General features: G+C 46.2%; 1 protein-coding gene and 1 long non-coding RNA gene across 5 annotated transcripts in view; one reads left to right on the top strand and one right to left on the bottom strand.

Moving 5' to 3' along the window:
- Positions 1 to 1930, bottom strand: part of FMNL2 (formin like 2) — a 286160-nt gene extending 284230 nt beyond the window's left edge. For 2 of the 4 annotated variants that reach the window (XM_006125649.4, XM_006125650.4), the window contains exon 1: positions 1218 to 1930. In XM_006125649.4, the coding sequence (XP_006125711.1) occupies positions 1218 to 1334 (117 nt within the window). In that variant the 5' untranslated portion in view covers positions 1335 to 1930. The remainder of the gene's footprint in view (positions 1 to 1217) is intronic. The other 2 variants (XM_006125648.4, XM_006125646.4) reach the window with 1 other exon arrangement.
- Positions 468 to 17331, top strand: part of LOC142830171 (uncharacterized) — a 38383-nt gene continuing 21519 nt past the window's right edge. The window contains exons 1-2 of the long non-coding RNA XR_012905165.1: positions 468 to 536; positions 3010 to 3065. This is a non-coding gene — a long non-coding RNA (uncharacterized LOC142830171). The remainder of the gene's footprint in view (positions 537 to 3009; positions 3066 to 17331) is intronic.

The raw sequence follows: 17331 nt of genomic DNA, 5'->3' as shown, positions 1-17331 counted from the left end.
TGATGGTGTTACAGGAAATAAGTAGTCTTTGCAAATAAATTACAATGCACTCTGACACTTTTATTTCCCAAAAAGTATTTCACAAAATATTTAAACTGTGAACACCTCAGTATAGCTGCCATTGCAACAGAACACATTGTTAAAACACGTGGTAGATAGTTTCATCCGATTCTTTTAAGCTGTTTGTACTGAAAGGTTAACGATGTAACTCTGAGAATACACAAGACCATCATAGTGGAAGTCTACAGAGCCTGAATCTGATCAACCTTTTGCACATTCTTGAAACACTTTGCGGGTCACACACACCGAGCAAGATTCCCAAATCACGTACGCCAGATTTATAATGGTCTGGGGGCAATAGTCACATGACCTATCCTGGTGTGAATGGGATCAGAATCTGGCCTGCCGAGTCCTGGGGCCAGAGTTAATCCAAACCCCTTCACTGGACAGCCAGAGACACCACGCCCCCTGCATCTCACCACACGGCGCGGCCAAGATTTAGCCATGTCTCTGAAAACTGCGCGCGCGGAACAGAGGTAAAAGGTGGCTGCTTTACAAAGGAAAGCGGCGCGGATCCGGAGCGGATCCGAGGTGGGAAGGAGAAGCTGCCTTGTTGAGGGGAAACACCAGGCAGGGCCACCAGGGAAGCGACGCGGTTTCACCTCTCCGGGGCAGGCTTTAGCCCACACAAAGCTGGTCCCGACTCTTCCCCGCCTCGATTCCGCCCCAGTGACTTCTCACACCCCGCGCTCGGCTCGACCCAGCCCGGCTATTGTCTGCCGGCCCCTTGCGAGGGGGATGCTGCAGAGCGCTCCTGGCGCTGCGTTCCCCGCAGGAACTTTGCCAGAGCCCGCCGCGCCCCCAGCCGCCGCTTCCGAACCCCGCGGGCCGCCTCCCCGCGTTACATGGCCTGGGGGGAGCAACCGGCCCAGCCGGTGCCCAGCTCCCTTCAAACAATGGGGGAGCGGCTCCTACGGCGGCGGCGGCAGCTTCACTCCTTGCTGCACCTCCCAGACACGCACCCCTGGAAATCGAACCCCCCCAGCCCGGGGAGGCTGCAGCTTCGCTCCCACCCCGCCCCAGCCGCGCGCACAGGCTCCACCACCGCCTGCCCAGGGCGTCCCGGCCGGGGGAAGGGGATGGAAACTACGGCAGACCCTCACCCCACCCCACCGCGGGCTCCGGTTTGCTCCGGCGCGGGGCGGACCTGCACTCACCAAGACGACGGCAAATCTCTCCTCCAGTTCGCCTGGCTCGGGCATGGGCAGCTTGAGAGGCATGTTGTGAGCCCTGAAGTCCGTCTGCTGCGAATCCATGCTCCCGGCATTGCCCATGGCGATGGCCCTTCCTCGGACAGGGGCGATTTTTCTTTCTCCCCCCCCGGCTCAGTCTGCGTGCAATCGGAAACGCACCGCACCGCCTCTCTCTCCGTTATTCCTTCGCCCCCTCCCCACACGCGCCTTCCCCTCCTCCCTGGCTGAGCCCGATCCGGCCGAGTCCCCCCGCTCTCCAAAAACTCCCACCAGCCACGGGGAAGCGAGCTGCACGGATCTAGGTCTCCCTCTAGCACCAGCCGTGGAAATAATCTTCAACCTTCATGCTGGCTTTCTCCTCTCCCTCCCCGCCAGGGCAAGCGCGCTCTCTTTCTTCTGGAGAGCTCGGTAGGAAACCGGGATTTTAGCTGCATGTTGCACAATTGCCATTCCACTCCCTGCTCGCAATCCTGAGGGTGAGATACATGATTCCGGGTTAGCGGTCCCCCTTTGGCCCCGGGTCCCCCCGATGTGGCTGCTGCTGTCGCCTCTGACACATACACGCTGGCTGGCCCCCCACAGAACACAAGGGATCGCAGCGACTACAAAACTCAGGCGAGCCGCAGCAGATTCCGATTCCAGACAAGCGCACACCCCCGCCGCAGCACAAAGCCCCCTTTCGGTAGCCGCCTCCTACAGAGCCGCCCCCCGCCCCGGGGATAGCTGGGATTCGTAGTCCCTCTGCGCGCGGTTCGCAGAAATCAGCACGCACAATGCAATCAAAGGAGCCATTCACCACCCCCCCCCCCCCCCCCCCCGCCAGCTAGCCCTCATCAGCCTGATCACATGTGGAAACAAACTTGTCACATCGTGAGAGGGTCTCTTTTCCCCTACGCTCTGTTTCCTAAACACGATTGTTTTCAGGCCACACAAATTCAGTCTGATTCTAATACAGCCAGCTTCCAGATTTTAAATATTTTAGAAAGGTGGAGAATCACAATGGCCATGAGATGATTTATTTTAACTTTTATTTATAGTACATTGTGAAAGTTACCAAAGTAAACAATTGCAATTTTTTTCTCCACCAATGAAATCCCCATCCTCTGCCAAACCCAGGGTCATATTTTCAGAAGTTATAATATAATATAATCTGTGCCTGAGGCTTGAAGTATTCTGTGAGAGTTATTGTGAAGATTGCTGAATGGTTTCTGTTATAAATCCCCTTTTCCAGATGGCCCTGTCTTTGGGAGACATTCAGTTTTAAAGACACTATTTTCCATGGTCAATCTCTGCATTGATGGGCTTACCATTTGTTTTGTGGAAATGATGAGCAATGAGAGTTCAGCCATATTTATGATGTGCGAAAAATATATATACTCGCATCCTAAAAATATTTTGTGACCTTTCTCTGAAAAAGTGCTATGTGATCTGAAAACTAATGTATGAACCTGGAGGGGCAGAGTTAAGGGTTCACATTGAGTCTTAACTTCGTCACTTCCAGATTTTTTAATGTGTCACAGTTCAGCCTTAACATTCTCTGAATATAGTTATTATATTTAATTTTAAATATTACTTTGCAGCACTTCACAGAATACTACCAGGCAGCAAAAGTATGTAATTATTCATTTATTGAGAGCTACATAATGAAACAATGTATAGAAACTTGATGTGGAAAAGCCACCTGGGGTTTTAGTGTTGCCAGCTATCTCAACTTCTCGTGTATTATCTATTTACACTGCTTTTTTTTTTTTTGAAGAAAACTAACGTGATGAGTGTTGATGGTCTTCATAAATATGGAGATACATTCAAAAGGTAGGTTGGCATACAAATCACAAGAGTAAAAAAAAACAATATCCCAATAAACAGTGAATGAACTATGCCACTAGTGGAAAATGTGTGCAGTTATTCAGTGGAAAAAGGACTACAGTAAGAGCATGATTAGACCTTATATCCATATTTTTGGGATGCAAGTCCAGAAATATAGTCTTTATCTGCACATGTTAACTTCAGGAAAAAAAACACTTTTTCACTCTAGTACAGTGGTCTCCAACCTTTTTAAGCATGAGATCACTTTTTTAATTTAAATGCAATCCAGGATCCACCTCAAACCCAAACACCCTTGTTCCACCTCCTTCCTGTCCCTTCTCAAAGGCCCTGCCCCTGCTCATTCCATCCTCCCTCCCTCCCCCATTCTCACTCACTTTTATCAGTCTGGGGGCTCAAGGCTGGGGTGCAGGGAAGGGGGATGCGGACTCTGATCTTGGGCTAAAGAATTTGGAGTGTGTTCTGAGCTCAGCCTGGGGCAGGAAGTTGAGGTGCAGGAGGGGGTTCAGGGTGCTCATTCTGGGAGGGAGTTTGGGTGCAGGGGGACACAGGGCTAGGCCAATGGTTTGGGATGTAGGAGGGGTTCAGGACTGGGGCCAGGGTTTGGAATGTGGGCTCCAGCTGGGCACTGCTTTCCACAGGTGGCTTCTGGGTAGTGGTGCAGGGGACTAAGGCAGGTTTATGCCAACTCTGGCACTGCATCGCTCCCAAAAGCGGCCAGCAAACTCTCTTCATCCCTGCCCCCCTCTGCTCTATGGAGAAGGGGTACAGGGTGGAGGGAGGGGCACCCTTGATATCCGTACCCCCTCCTCTTCTTTCTGTGCCTGCACAGCAAGCAAGAGGCTCCTGGAGCTGGGGGTCAGCTCCAAGGCAGAGGGCAGGAGCAACACAGCAGTGTTTAAAAGGGCAGATGAAGTGCCGGCACTTGACAACCTCCTGGCCAAACCTGTCGGGATCACCTGTCAAAGGCTCCAGGATCTACCAGTTGATCCCGATCTACTGGTTGGTGATCACAGTTCTAGTACATTAGTATTTGCTTCAGCATTTTGCTCAGAAATCCTACCTGTGGTATGACATTAGGAGAATGTGAAGGAGAAATGTTAAAATAATAATGTGTGGAACAAAAACCCATAATCCAACAATAGTCTGCCATACATAACATTACTCTGCAGAGATTAATTCAGCTATAAAGAGCATGGTTTTACTCGCTTTCACCACTTGCTTTGCAATGAATGAATCAATGTTTCTGTGTTAAAATTATTATGGGACTATGTAACTAAAGCATTATGTAATTGTGCAAAGCATAATGCATACACACAAAAGGGGAGAATTTAGGTTGGATAGACAATGCTCATTCTGGCATTTCTTAAACTGAGACTGATTGACTTTGCAACCTTTTAATCCTTAACTTTGCATTTCCTAATTCTTTTATGATTTAGTTTATTGATGAGAGCCTCCTTAACTAATGGTAAATGATTTTTTGTTTGTTTGTGAATTTCCTTAATTTACATATGTGCTATTTAAACACAGATTGAACCTTTCTAGCAAAATGCAGGACAATGTAGCACTTTAAAGACTAACACGATGGTTTATTAGATGATGAGCTTTCGTGGGCCAGACCCACTTCCTCAGATCAAATAGTGGAAGAAAGTAGTCACAACCATATATACCAAAGGATACAATTAAAAAAAAGTGAACAAATATGAAAAGGACAAATCACATTGCAGAACAGAAGGGGGATGCGGGGGGGTGGGAAGGGGGAGGAAGGAAGGTAAGTGTCTGTGAATTGCTGATATTAAAGGTAGGGAGAGTGGGATGTTTGTGAGTTAATGGTATTACAGGTGATAATTGGGGAAACTGTCTTGGTAATGGGTGAGAAAGTTCAAAGACTTGTTAAGTCCTTGTTGGCAAGTGTCGAATTTTAACATGAATGACAGTTCAGAGGATTCTTTCTAGTCTGGCAATATCCATGGTCTGTCATCCTCAGGGAAGCTATGGTAGCTTCGGAGTTGAAACTCAGAGGGAAAAACCAACACAGCAGGACCACAGATGTTGCTGGTCTAGAAAGCTGTGTGGTGGCCAGGAGTGGAGCCTTGGGGCTGGGTGGCCAGCCACTGGGAGCAGGACCCAGGGACCAGTGCCAGAGCCTGGCTGGGCCTTGAGCCTGGCAGCAGGAGCTGGGCAGCTGGAGCACAGCTGCAGAGAGTCAGCAGCCGTGAGCAGAGCCCAGCATGGGCTGGAGTCAGGGTGCCACAGAGTAGGAAGCTGGCGGCCAGCAGGGCAGAGCCTGCAAGCTGGAGCCCAACCAAGGCCAGCGACTGGGAGCCGAGCCCAGCAGGGAGCCAGTGGCCAGGGCTGGGGGCTGGTGCCAGGGAGCAGAACCTGGTGGCCGGGGCTGGGATCCGTGGCCAGCAGCTGGGAACAGAGCCCAGCAACAGAGCAGAGCCCCAGGCCTGGCAGCCGGACCAGAGCTCAGTGTTTGAGGTGAGGGCTGGAAGCTGGGGTGGGAAGGTGGTGCTCAGCAGCTGGGACTAGAGCCTGGCTTCTGGAAAGGGAGCCCAGAGACCGGCAGCGGAGGAGCCAGCATTGACCTCCCCTGGCCCAGCAAACTGTCAGGACCAGTCAGATCCCAAGGGTGCTGGATCAGGGAGATCCAGCTCTAATAATGCACTTACATGTTTGTTGTCTTCATTGTGTAATTTATTGCCATTGATAAAAAGCGCCACATTTCACCACACAAAGCGATGGTGAACTAATATATAGAAAAATCACAGCGAGGTAGCCATGTTAGTCTGATCTTGGTAAAACAAAAAAGCAGTCTAAAAAGACTAACAGAATAGTTTATTAGGTGATGGGCTTTCGTGGGGCAGTAGCTCTAGGGGAGGGGGGCAGTAGCTCTGCTCTGGGGGTGGGAGGTAGTAGCTCAGCCCCACGAAAGCTCATCACCTAATAAATGATTTTGTTAGTCTTTTAAGTGCTTGTTAGTGCTACATGACTGCTTTTTAATATATCGAAAGTAATTACATTAATTTGTATTAAAAGAAAATATTTAACATGCAACTTCAGTTGTGCTGCAACTTCTGTCTGACATTTATTTTTTAAATTGTGTAACAGAAAACTGAGTAGAGATTCACAGTTATAATTTCAGGGGAAGGAGTGTGTTAAAAGTAAATAATCAGAAAGCTATAACCCCCAATATGTAAGAATTAGATCAGAGTAGTCAATAGGTGGACCATGGGCCAAATCTGCACTGCCAGACACTTTGGAATGGATCACAAAATCTTTGTATTTACTTAATTATTCTTATATTATTTTCTCTGGAGACTGGACGTCATTGATTATATCTTGTCCAAAAAATCTGGACCTTGACAAAAATAATTGACTACTTCTGAAATAGATAAACAATGTCCCTGGAAAGGAACTGGAATTTTGTGACTCATTTTCATGTAACCCTTTTTGAATAAAAAGTTAATCTGGGGGGGGGGGGGGGGGGGGAGTGTAACTTACTCCAGTACAAACTTAAAGGAGCACAGCTGGAAGTCAGACTGCAGTCAGTGTAGCCGCTCCTGGGCCCTTCCTTTGTAATAAAGTCCTGATTGTCTGAGGTACATCAGTTTGCAAAGGCCGTTTCTTCATTGCCACAATCAGGAAACTAGTGATTCTCCTAAGGATGCAAATAAACAGGAGGGAAGAAGTGCTGAGTGGCTATCTATATCACAATATTACAGCTCAGGTGGCAGCAGAAGGCAGCAAATATGCACTGTGTGGAATATTACAAGCTCTTCCTGTGGTTTTCACAGATTTCCTAAGAAATTAATAATATACAAACACAAAATACACATTGGAAATATTGATTAATGGGTGAAACTTGGTTCAAATTTCCCATGGCAAAAAAAAGATTCTGAAAAAAAGTGAGAAATTGAGGCGCACACCCTGTAAAACAGAAAAGTCTGACACAACCTTAACAATGGTCTTTTTACGGTGGGACCATAATACAGGCAGTCCCCGGGTTACATACAAGATTGGGACTGTAGGTTTGTTCTTAAGTTGAATCTGTATGTAAGTCGGAACTGGCGTGCAGATTCAGCCGCTGCTGAAACTGACCGCCAGTTCTGACTTACATACAGATTCAACTTAAGAACTCCAAGCGTCCCCAAGTCAGCTGCTGCTGAAACTGATCAGCGGCTGATTCCAGGAAGCCCGGGGCAGAGCAATTCTGCCTCGGGCTTCCTGTAGTCAGCGCTGGTCAGTTTCAGCAGCAGCTGACTTGGGGACGCCTGGGGCAGAGCAGCTAGGGTGCTGCTGGGTTGCTCCAGTAGCGCCACTCCTCAGCGCTACTGGACCAACCCAGCAGCACCCCAGCTGCTCTGCCACAGGCGTCCTGATTCAGCCGCTGCTGAAACTGACCAGCAGCGGCTGAATCAGGACGCCTGGGGCAGAGCAGCTGGGGTGCTGCCGGGTTGGTCCAGTAGTGCCCAGAGCAGCGCTGCGGGACCAACCGGCAGCGCCCCAGCTGCTCTGCCCCAGGGTCCACAACAAAAGCCTGGTCTGCTGGGGGGGTGGCGAACTAGCTGCGCCCCTCCCCCCCCCAGCAGACCAGGGAGACGGAGAGCAAAGCCGCGGAGCACGCCCGAAGCGGGACAGCCCAAGCGCGCCTGGGCTGTCCCCCTGCGGGCGTGCTCCGCGGCTTTGTTCCTGTCCCCCTGGTCTGCTGGGGGGGTCCAGCAAAGCCGCTGGACCCCCCCCAGCAGACCAGGGACCCCCGAGCAAAGCCGCCGCCTGGGCAGCTTTGCTCGTTTGCCCGGGAGCAAAGCCGCCCAGGTGGCGGGACCCCCGCCGCCTGGGCGGCTTTGCTCCTGTCCCCCTGGTCTGCTGGGGGGGTCTAGCGGGTTTACTGGACCCCCCCAGCAGACCAGGGAGACCGGGAGAAGCTTTTCTCACCCCGGAGGACACGGGTGGCAACCCGCCGCCCGTGAGCTCCGGGGCAAGAAAAGCCCCGTTCGTAAGTGCGGATCCTACGTAAGTCGGATCCGCGTAAGTCGGGGATTGCCTGTAGTAGTTAAGATCAATATTGGAGATACATAGATAGAAAGTATTTTTCTACACACAAATACATAGTGATCATGAAAAATACTGGAAATAATCTCTGCAGGACTGGGGAAAAGATATATAAGATAACTATAGCATTGTTTTGAACTGGGATGTTGTCAATTTGCAATTCAATCCTGCCATCCATACTTAAGCAAAACTCCCATTAACTACAGCCTGAGTAAAGAACTTCAGAATCAGGCTTTTATGGACAAAGCCTCCACTTGCATGAATTGTCATAGATCTGTAGAAATCATTAGAGCTTTGAAAGTTGATATCAGCTCAAGAACTGCCCTGTGGCGTGTTAATCTTCAGAGAAAACAACTTTTTTTAATTTTTGTTTTGTTTGTGTGTTTTTGACCATAAAGTGCCATGTCATAAATCACAAATGGTATTCAAAATAGAAGCTCACTGAGGCTACATCTACACTGCAACACTATTTCAGGATACCAGAGTTACCTGAAATAGCTATCCTGCATCTTCACAGCCCATTATTTTGGGCTCGCTATTCCAACGTCCCTGTAAGCCTCACTTTACAAGGAGTAAGGGATGTTTCGGAATAGCACTTTATTTTGAAATTTGGCGCTATGTAGACAGTGTCAAATTATGAAATAAGCTATTCAAAATAGCATCGAAATAAAATATGCTATTTGCATAGCTCAAACTACATATCTTATTGCGCGTGATGGTGCCGTGTAGATGCACCCTGAGACAGGCTATGTCTACACTGCATTGTTCTTCCAGAAAAAGCTATGCAAATTGTGAACCGCAATTTGCATAACTTTTTCCACTTATTTTTTTGGGCCAAATGTCAGAAAAAAACCCTTTTTCAGAACATCCCTTTTTCCTCATAAAACAGGGTTTTAGGGATGCTGAAAAAGCACATCTGGTCCTCTGAAAAACATTTCGAAAGAGCAGACGCATTCCTTTGGCACAGCAGAGTTTTGCAGGGATACCTCTGCAGTGTAGACATAGCCACAGCAACTTTGTCTTCCTTTATCTCCTGTGAAATGTCTCACTCTCCTTCTACCTTTACACTTTGTTAATCACTTGGTATCTAAGTGCATCTCTGTTGGTGCTTAATAAATAAATAAAATAATGACTTTGGTCAATATGTCTAAAAAATTAAGTTTTGTAAGCTTTTCCAAAACCTAAAACCAACAGAAATATTCTTGTGATATTAAAATAATTATGATGGCAATAGTTTTATTTTAAATCTCTTGCAGTGCTTCAATCTAAGCATTATAATATTGTGTTAATGCATGAAAATTTGAAAGTTAATTAGAAGAAGCAAATGTGAAACTAAGAAGTCTGTTTTCATTGTCCAAGATGAGAGAAAAGTACACAGCAGACAAGCAACATAAATAGTGAAAAGTAAACTGAGTACTGTATTTTAAAATTCTCTTTGCATATTGCATTAAATGGAGGGTTTGCTTTTTCTGCTTTATGTTTTTATGGCTTGCACTAATCACTGGGATACAGTAAGTGCAAATACTCATATAAAATTAATTTTAATGTGTTAGTATATGCTAGACTTCTGGCCCTTTACACATAAGCAAGTTCTCTTTCCCATATTGCGTCAGTTTGAACTTTCACTTTTTATTAATTAAAACAAGCAACATATATACACATAAGAAGCAAAATATATGCCAGGAAACAATGAAAATTATGCACAATTATTCTCGATATACACTATTGTACTGAGTTTGCTTCTGTGACAGTCAACATAAATTGACTATAGAAATTCTGTTGGGCACTTTCTATTAGGTTCTTTAAACAATGGCAAATGTTCTCTCTGGATGCAGTTACTTTCCTTCTTCATTTATGTACATCCTGGATGACCTTCTATTTTAACCCCAAAAGGAAGTGTATACAATTAGCTAATGGAAGTTATGTATATGTCTATGGGACAATAGGCCCCTGAATGTTTATCTTTATAGTTTGCACTGTATGGCAATGCTACAATAGGGCAAAGCCTTGTAGTTTATAACATCTGAAGTGATTTCAATCATTTTGTTTAAATCATTTTTCTTTAGTATTTTTAAAAAATCCCTCAATGCATTCAGCCATTCTAAATGCTTTCTAAAGGTAAATATTTTTCCTTTGTCCTTTTCTTTATCTACAGTATCTTCTTCTTTGTAGACCATAGGGTCCAGGTTTTTTGTAGTTATTGTACTTTTGTAAAAGTACACATAAAGGTCTGATTGAAGCTACCTAAACAAATCAATAAATAAGTTAAAGCAATGTCCTGTCTATGGTACTACAGGTTGAACCTCTTTAGTCATGTATTCTCTGGTCCTGCAACATCCATGGTCCAGCAGGATTTTATTATGGGTGTGGCCAAGTTTCTTGTAGCCCCATAAAGTTTGTTTACGGTGACCAGTCCTGGCTTTCAGTGTTCTGAATTGTTATTTAGCTCTATTTTACCTCTAAGGGCATGTCTACACTAGGAAATTATTTCAAAATAACTTATTTCAAAATAATAAGTCCTGAAATAACTATTTCAAAATAGCAGGAAAGCCTCAAAATTAGTCTGAGGCAGGTTCCCTTAATATGGATTCGCTACCTCAACTCAGAACCCCAGGAAGAACTGGGGAGTAATTACTTTGAATGACTCAGTGGAGTCATTATTTTGAAATAGCAGCAGTGGAGAGTCCACACTCTCGTTTTTCAAAATAGCTATTTTGAAATAAGTGTTATTCCTCATGGAAAGCAGGAGTTATTATTTTGAAATAACCAGCCCCTTATTTCAAAGTAACAGGCTTGGTAGTATGGACACTCCATTTGTTATTTTGAAATAAGGGAAGATATTTTGAAATAACTTCCTAGTGTAGTCCAGGACTAAATGTCTTCTAAGATCCTAGTAAGTAGTAGAAGTTTTGGTAATGCTGCTAGACAATATTGATCTCTCATGGTGCAACAAATTCTCTGATTCAGCAACGGTCAGGTCCCGAAGGGGCCAGATTAGAGAGGTTCAGCCTGTATTACAAATTATCTTGTCTCCAGATTCAACATACCAAATTATTCTAATATTTCCTCACAACTTTTATTTTCCAAACTTTTTAAAATTTTGGTTGCTCTTCTTTGAACGGCATTAAGGGCTAGATTCACTGAACAATTTAGGTGGGGTGACATTGAGCATTGCCATGCCTAGCTTTTAAATGTGTAGAAAATCACTGGGATTCACAAAGTCTGAGGTTGGTGTTTAGACTTTCCATGCAAGGAGTAAGGCAAGAGAGGTGCCTTAAAATGGGAGTCACCAAAGGGAGGGTGCTAGGGAGCAACTTGCTGAAGCTAAACAGTGCAAATTGCCAACAGGAGTGGTGTGTGCTAAGCCCTGCCCTTCTCTTGGAGATAGGCATCTAAGGATTCGCAGTAGTGCTTCCCTCTGTTTGGGATTCCCAGTTTCAAACCTTGGCTTACAGTTAGGTGCCTAAATTGTTCTAGCAACAGGGTAGGGAGAAGGAACAGCCTCAGAACTTTTAGCTCAGTGGTTAGGGTACTCACCTGGGACATAGAAATCTCACCTGGGACACAGACAATCCCTACTTTACATCCCCAACTTACCTGATGAGAAGAAGGGAATTGAACTGGGTTCTACTACCTCGCATGTGCCCCAACCTGTGGGCTATGCTGATGTAAGTCTCCCCCAGATTCTTCTGTTGAAACTTTTCTCGTGTGGGTTTTGGCTAAACAAAATTAAAAATCTCACTAGAGCTGGGGGATTGAATCCTGGGTCTCCCAGGTAAGTGCAGTAGCCAACAGGCTATACAGTCATTTTGGGGAATGAGAGTGTGTGTGTTGTGTGCTAACTGGGTGTCTGGTAGTTGTTGCTTGTTGTTGTTTTGACACTCAAGCTCTATTTTAGGAGTGTAATTGGGTTCCCTCTCCCCTCTTTTTCCTTGGGTGGGAGGGGAAGGTTATTCATCCCTGGAGTCTGCTTCCAATTTGGTTTAACAGCTTGACCTGCAAGTATGGCATTTCATATATACTGTTTTTTATGCAGTGTAGAGGTTGTGTTGCTAAGGGTAGGCAAATTATTAGTTGTGCTATTATCAAATCTTCCTCTCAAAATAATACATGTGCAGTGAGTTTCCTGACCCAGGAGCAGCGTGTTAATTGTTTGATACAGGAGGGACTCTGGGTCAAGGAATCTTTTGTTCAAGTTTTTCCCTTGTTTACTTTTGCTACTAAAGTAATTTTTTTCCAGTGTCCCTTTTCTGCCTCCCTCCCTCCTCCCCCTTCACAATGAGACACAATGTCTGCTTTCTCCTATTATGGGAAGGTAGTTTCTGCTCCTAGGATGATTCTGTAAAACTACAAGAACCTAGAGATGAGGTATGTTCCACTGTTCTGGCAGTGGGCTAATGTGGTTCTAAATAATCCTGAACATGCCTTGAATCTGGATTTAAAGAATCATGAGATGGGGTGGATTATGTTTGCTACCTCTGAAAATATGGAATGTTTCCTGTGCAGTATTGTGGCTCCCGGTTATACTGGATGTCCCTGATCTTCTCTCTCCTCCATCATGTTGGGGGGAGGGGCTTTGACACTCATCTATTTTTGTTGATAGCTGATCAGTCATGGAGTCTAGAATCACCACTGTTCTAAAATAGTAACTTTCTAGCAGCTGGTGAGTTCTGCAAATGGAGTGGCCAAACCAGGCGTCTTCAGTTTATGCATCTAGGAAAAGCAGCATCTTTTTACATCACTTTTTCCGCCTTTTCTCAGGCTGGGCTAAGAAAGATGTCCCATCTGCTTATTTCTAGTTGGTAAAGCCAGAAGTCAGTGATGTATTTTGGTCTGAACAGCAAGATCAGATCAGTGCATTTTTTTTAATAAGGGCCTCTGTGAATTCCAGGTGGTGCTCCCTTAGAACATTGCTAAGTATTAGCAGACAGGTTTTGCTGAGATTTTTTTCTAAGGGGAATCCTGTGTTGCCCTAACTAGTTGTCTCCCTTTTTGTGTATGAGATCCTGATGCAACTAGGCAGACTCTTATCCTGGAAGGGTTTCTGAATGTTCTTTTTGTAACTGTGAGCAAGAAGCAGCTGCAACTCTCTGGCATTTGTGTCAAGGTGTGGCAGCATTATGCTGCCCTCTTTGATGCCCCAGTGCAGCCTGTATGTTGTGTGTCTCTGGCTGACTCTATGTCCCCAGCTTGGAGGAGATTATACAAATCTCCTCTTCCTAAGTACTCCAGTGACTTGCAATGGGGAACGGGGGTGGATCCTGCATAGCATCATAGCAGCCAATTGTTTTGTTCACCATATTACCCTGAGGTGTCTGTGCAGTGACCTTTCTGTGCTTCAGACACGTGTGTTTTCATTTTCTCCTATGTTGCCCCTGTGTTTGATTTCTTTCTCTCTCTCTCTCTTTCAGTAGTTTTTCAGCAGTTTGGGACTGATTTTCTCCAAAGCTCTGTTTGTTGTCAGAGTGAGAAACAGCTCTCATTCAGCTGTTTTCTTACCTTGCTAACTTCTTGCTGGGTCAAGCAAAACTAGCCTTTGAAATCACATGAGAACACAGAGATTAGGACAGAGCAGTGTTCCATGCACTGCCTATGGCCCAGCTGTGGATTGATTACACAATTTATAAATTGACATGTGACCTGGACAATTTTGGATTGACATGGTGTGTTAGTATTAGGAATGATTTTGGCGGTGATGATGCGTTAGTGATCAGTGTTTGCTTAAGATGTGTTTTGCTTTATTTTATTATCTCTTTGTATAATATTGTAGTTTTATAACAGTCCTGAATAGTGTTTATATGTAATTTTTTATGTGAACAAAGGTGCTTTTCTCTGTGGCCCAATGATTCATTCATTATTTTTCCACACCTTAATGTTGAAGTTGTTGTACTGTGAATAAATAACGAAAGAATCATTGGGCCAGAGAGAGAGAAAGGGGCAAATGTAAGAGAACAAGCATGAGAACTCTTTTGTAGTCTGACGATTAGAACACTCACCTGGCGTCCCAGGGCCCTATCCCTCTGCTCAATTGTTTTTAAATTATTCACCCACAGTGGAACAGTTCCAAGAGGAGAAATTGGGGGAGCCCCACATCAGTACATACCATAGCTCAGTGGCTAGTGCATATACCTGAGAGGTGGTAGAGCCCATTTCAGGTAACTTCTTCCTCTCAAATGGAGTAGGGCTTGGACTGGGGCTCTCCTCTATCCCACGTGAGAGCACTGTGCCTTGAGGTGAAAGTTCTGAAGGAGAGTTTCTCCCACCTGAGGCCATTTAGGGCATGTCTACACAGCAGCATTATTTTGGAATAAGCTATTTCAGCATAAAAACCCTGTAATAGCTTATTTCAAAAAAGTGCATCTACATTACAAATGTCCATTGAAATAACTTCCTGAGGCTATCCTGCTTAAAGGCCGCCCATCCCCTATACAGTCATGTCTCAGGCTCCTCTCCTTTGCCTACCTCCTTGAGGGACAGCAAAGCCTTTTCTCTGCCTGTTCTGGTTGCCCTTGCGGACACCACAGCACTTCTGTCATGGAGCTAGACCTGCTGCCAAGCAGTCTCCAGTTCCTGGACCTCATGATGCACCTCCTGGTGAAGTTTTTTGAAGGCTGCTCTCGTGGCACTGCAGAATCTGGACCTGCAGCCTCTGTGGGACACCTCCACACCTTACTCCATGGGCTGCTCATACAACATAGCCCCTGCACACCATACGCCGCTGCTTCTGATGACTGGACACCACTTCTGATTTCATGGAGCAATGTGATGACCAGCAATGGCTCCAGAATTTCTGCATGTAGAATGACACCTTCCTGGAGCTGTGTGAGTGGCTCACCCCTACCCTCAGGCAGTGGGACACCCACATGCAACCCACCATCCCCCTCCAGTGATGGGTCGCCATTGCTCTGTGGAAGCTCACCACTCTGGACAACTACTGCTCTTTGGGGGCAATGAGTTTGGCACAGGGAGACTGAGCATCAGGGTTGTGGTCATGCAGGTATGACTTTCTTACTATGTTATTGGGAGGGTGGTGAATTGCTGGAATGGGGTTCCCTAGGGAAGGGTGATGGTGCTGGTAGAAGCTCTCTTCCCCAGAGGTTTTCCAGTCTCACCTTCACAAAGCTCTTACCATTTAGGAGGTCCTAGCTCTTACTGTTTAGAAGGAATTATTGAATGAGCAGACAGACAGACTCACAGACAAACTCTCTCAAATATATATTAGATAAGACACCCAAGAGTCACCACTAATTTTGGTCTGTCCTGTGCAGCTTAGAACAGAATAAGTTTTTGAAGGAGACTTTTGAAAGGAAAAGTTTACATGTGTGAATGAATGAGTGAGAGAGCAAGCAAGCCAGCACTTGATTCCTGTGTAGCTCAGCTGCCACAGGGGGGGAGTTAGGCGGAAAATCTGGAAGGACACACATACACAGCAGTGCTGCACACAGCACATAGTCAGGCCCACTCTTTGAGGGCACCATGTGGTCCAGGGCAGGCATGGCAAGACAGAGGACACCAAGCCCCTGCTAGCAGAGTCTGCTGGGAGGGGAAGGAATGGAAGAGTAAGGGGGACAAGCAGGAGCGAGAGAAGGAGGGTGGCTGCTTGACTGCCCAATGGCAGCAATAGGCGGTTGATGGCAGCTGTGTATGCCACTCACATGCCGCGGGTCTCTTGTGCCAGCTCCCTCCAGGTGGTGCGGCGCAGCTCCTGGTCTGCTGCCCACTGCTGGTCCTGCCACTCCAGAGACTGCTGGAGGCCACACAGGCAGGTGATATGTTCCCACTCCAGGCCCTCACAGGGTCCTCTGTGGCAGCGGCTCCCACAGGGTTGGGAGACTGGCATGGGAAGTGTTGCGGGTGCCTCACTCACAGCTGATCCAGCTGTGAAGAACAGAGAGAAGGGCAGTCATCCCGGGATACACTGTGCATGAAGCCTACCCCTCATCTCTGAGGCCACACCGAAAGGTCTTGAGTTAGACGAAGGCAATGTGCTTGGAGCAAGGCCATCTGTGGCCTACACAGCGGGCCCTTTCCTGCAGGGGTTTATATGTTCCTGGGGGAGCCTCGCTACCTCCACATCCCAGGTACAAGCAGGCCTGGGAAGGTGATGACCAAGCCAGGAGCCTGTGGGTGGAAGCGGGGCAATGGGGTGGCTTGGCTTCCCTCCATGCCATGCGCATGCTGGGTCCAGCTGTGGTGGCATCCTGCAAGGAGAGGACTTCTATCCCTACCCGCTGGAGAAGGGGGGGAGATACTGCTTGCCAGGGAGGGTGCTACTGGGGTTTCCTCAACTTCCTTCCCCTCCCAACAGGCTCCGCTAGCAGGGGCTCAGTGTCCTTTGCTTCACCATGCCTTCCCAGGAGTGCATGCTGCCCGAGACAATGGGCCTGACCATGTGCTGTGTGCAACACTGCTGTGTGTGTTTGTCTCGGAGTCCATCCTCCTTAGTGGTGGCTTGTGGGGGAATGGTGTCCCACCACGGAGTCGGGAGTAATACAGGCCTGAGTTAATTTTTTTAAGGCACGTACAGGGATTTAGAGGTAGCTGCGTGTAAGTTTGTGAAACCCCTGGGGGCTGATTCTGGGATTTAGGCACCTAAACCCTTTTCTGAATCAAGTCCTTAGCTCCATTTTTTGACTCAACTGTTAACTAGGAGTCCGCTGTTATATATTTCACAGTTGATTATTTTTTCCTCCATGAACTGTCTTCCATTTGTCTTTAATGTCACTTAGCTTTACCTTCGTGTTGAGAGTAGCACAGTTACTGCCGTTGCTATTATAAAAATTATTGCATTTTCTGTTACTATTAATGTGTATTGCTTCAGAACACTTGACACCTCATCTGTAATCCTTTTGGATATATACGCAGGCACAGATGGTGTTGTAACATCTCAGAATTATAAATAAAATTATACATAAGTAATTAGAAAGATCTTGGTGATTAACTAAGAAGATCCATTGTTTCCTGACAGCTAGGGCAGAAGATTCAGTAAATGTCATGAATCATGTTGTACTTTTTTTCCTACTCTCATTAATGCCATGACTTGGCAGTCTGTAATAAGCAACTGTAATGTCATACTCATTTCTTCAGGATAAATACCTGCTAGGGTGATGGAGTGTTCTTGGCTTTGCCTGATAGGAGAGTGTACAATGGAAAAGTTATGTGTTCTTTTTTAAATAATTAATGCTTTGCTATTTAT

This window comes from Pelodiscus sinensis, chromosome 7 (genome assembly GCF_049634645.1).
Source record: "Pelodiscus sinensis isolate JC-2024 chromosome 7, ASM4963464v1, whole genome shotgun sequence".
NCBI classification, from domain to species: domain Eukaryota; kingdom Metazoa; phylum Chordata; order Testudines; family Trionychidae; genus Pelodiscus; species Pelodiscus sinensis.
Note: the sequence above shows the minus strand (reverse complement) of the source record. Positions and strands in the feature narration are given on the sequence as shown.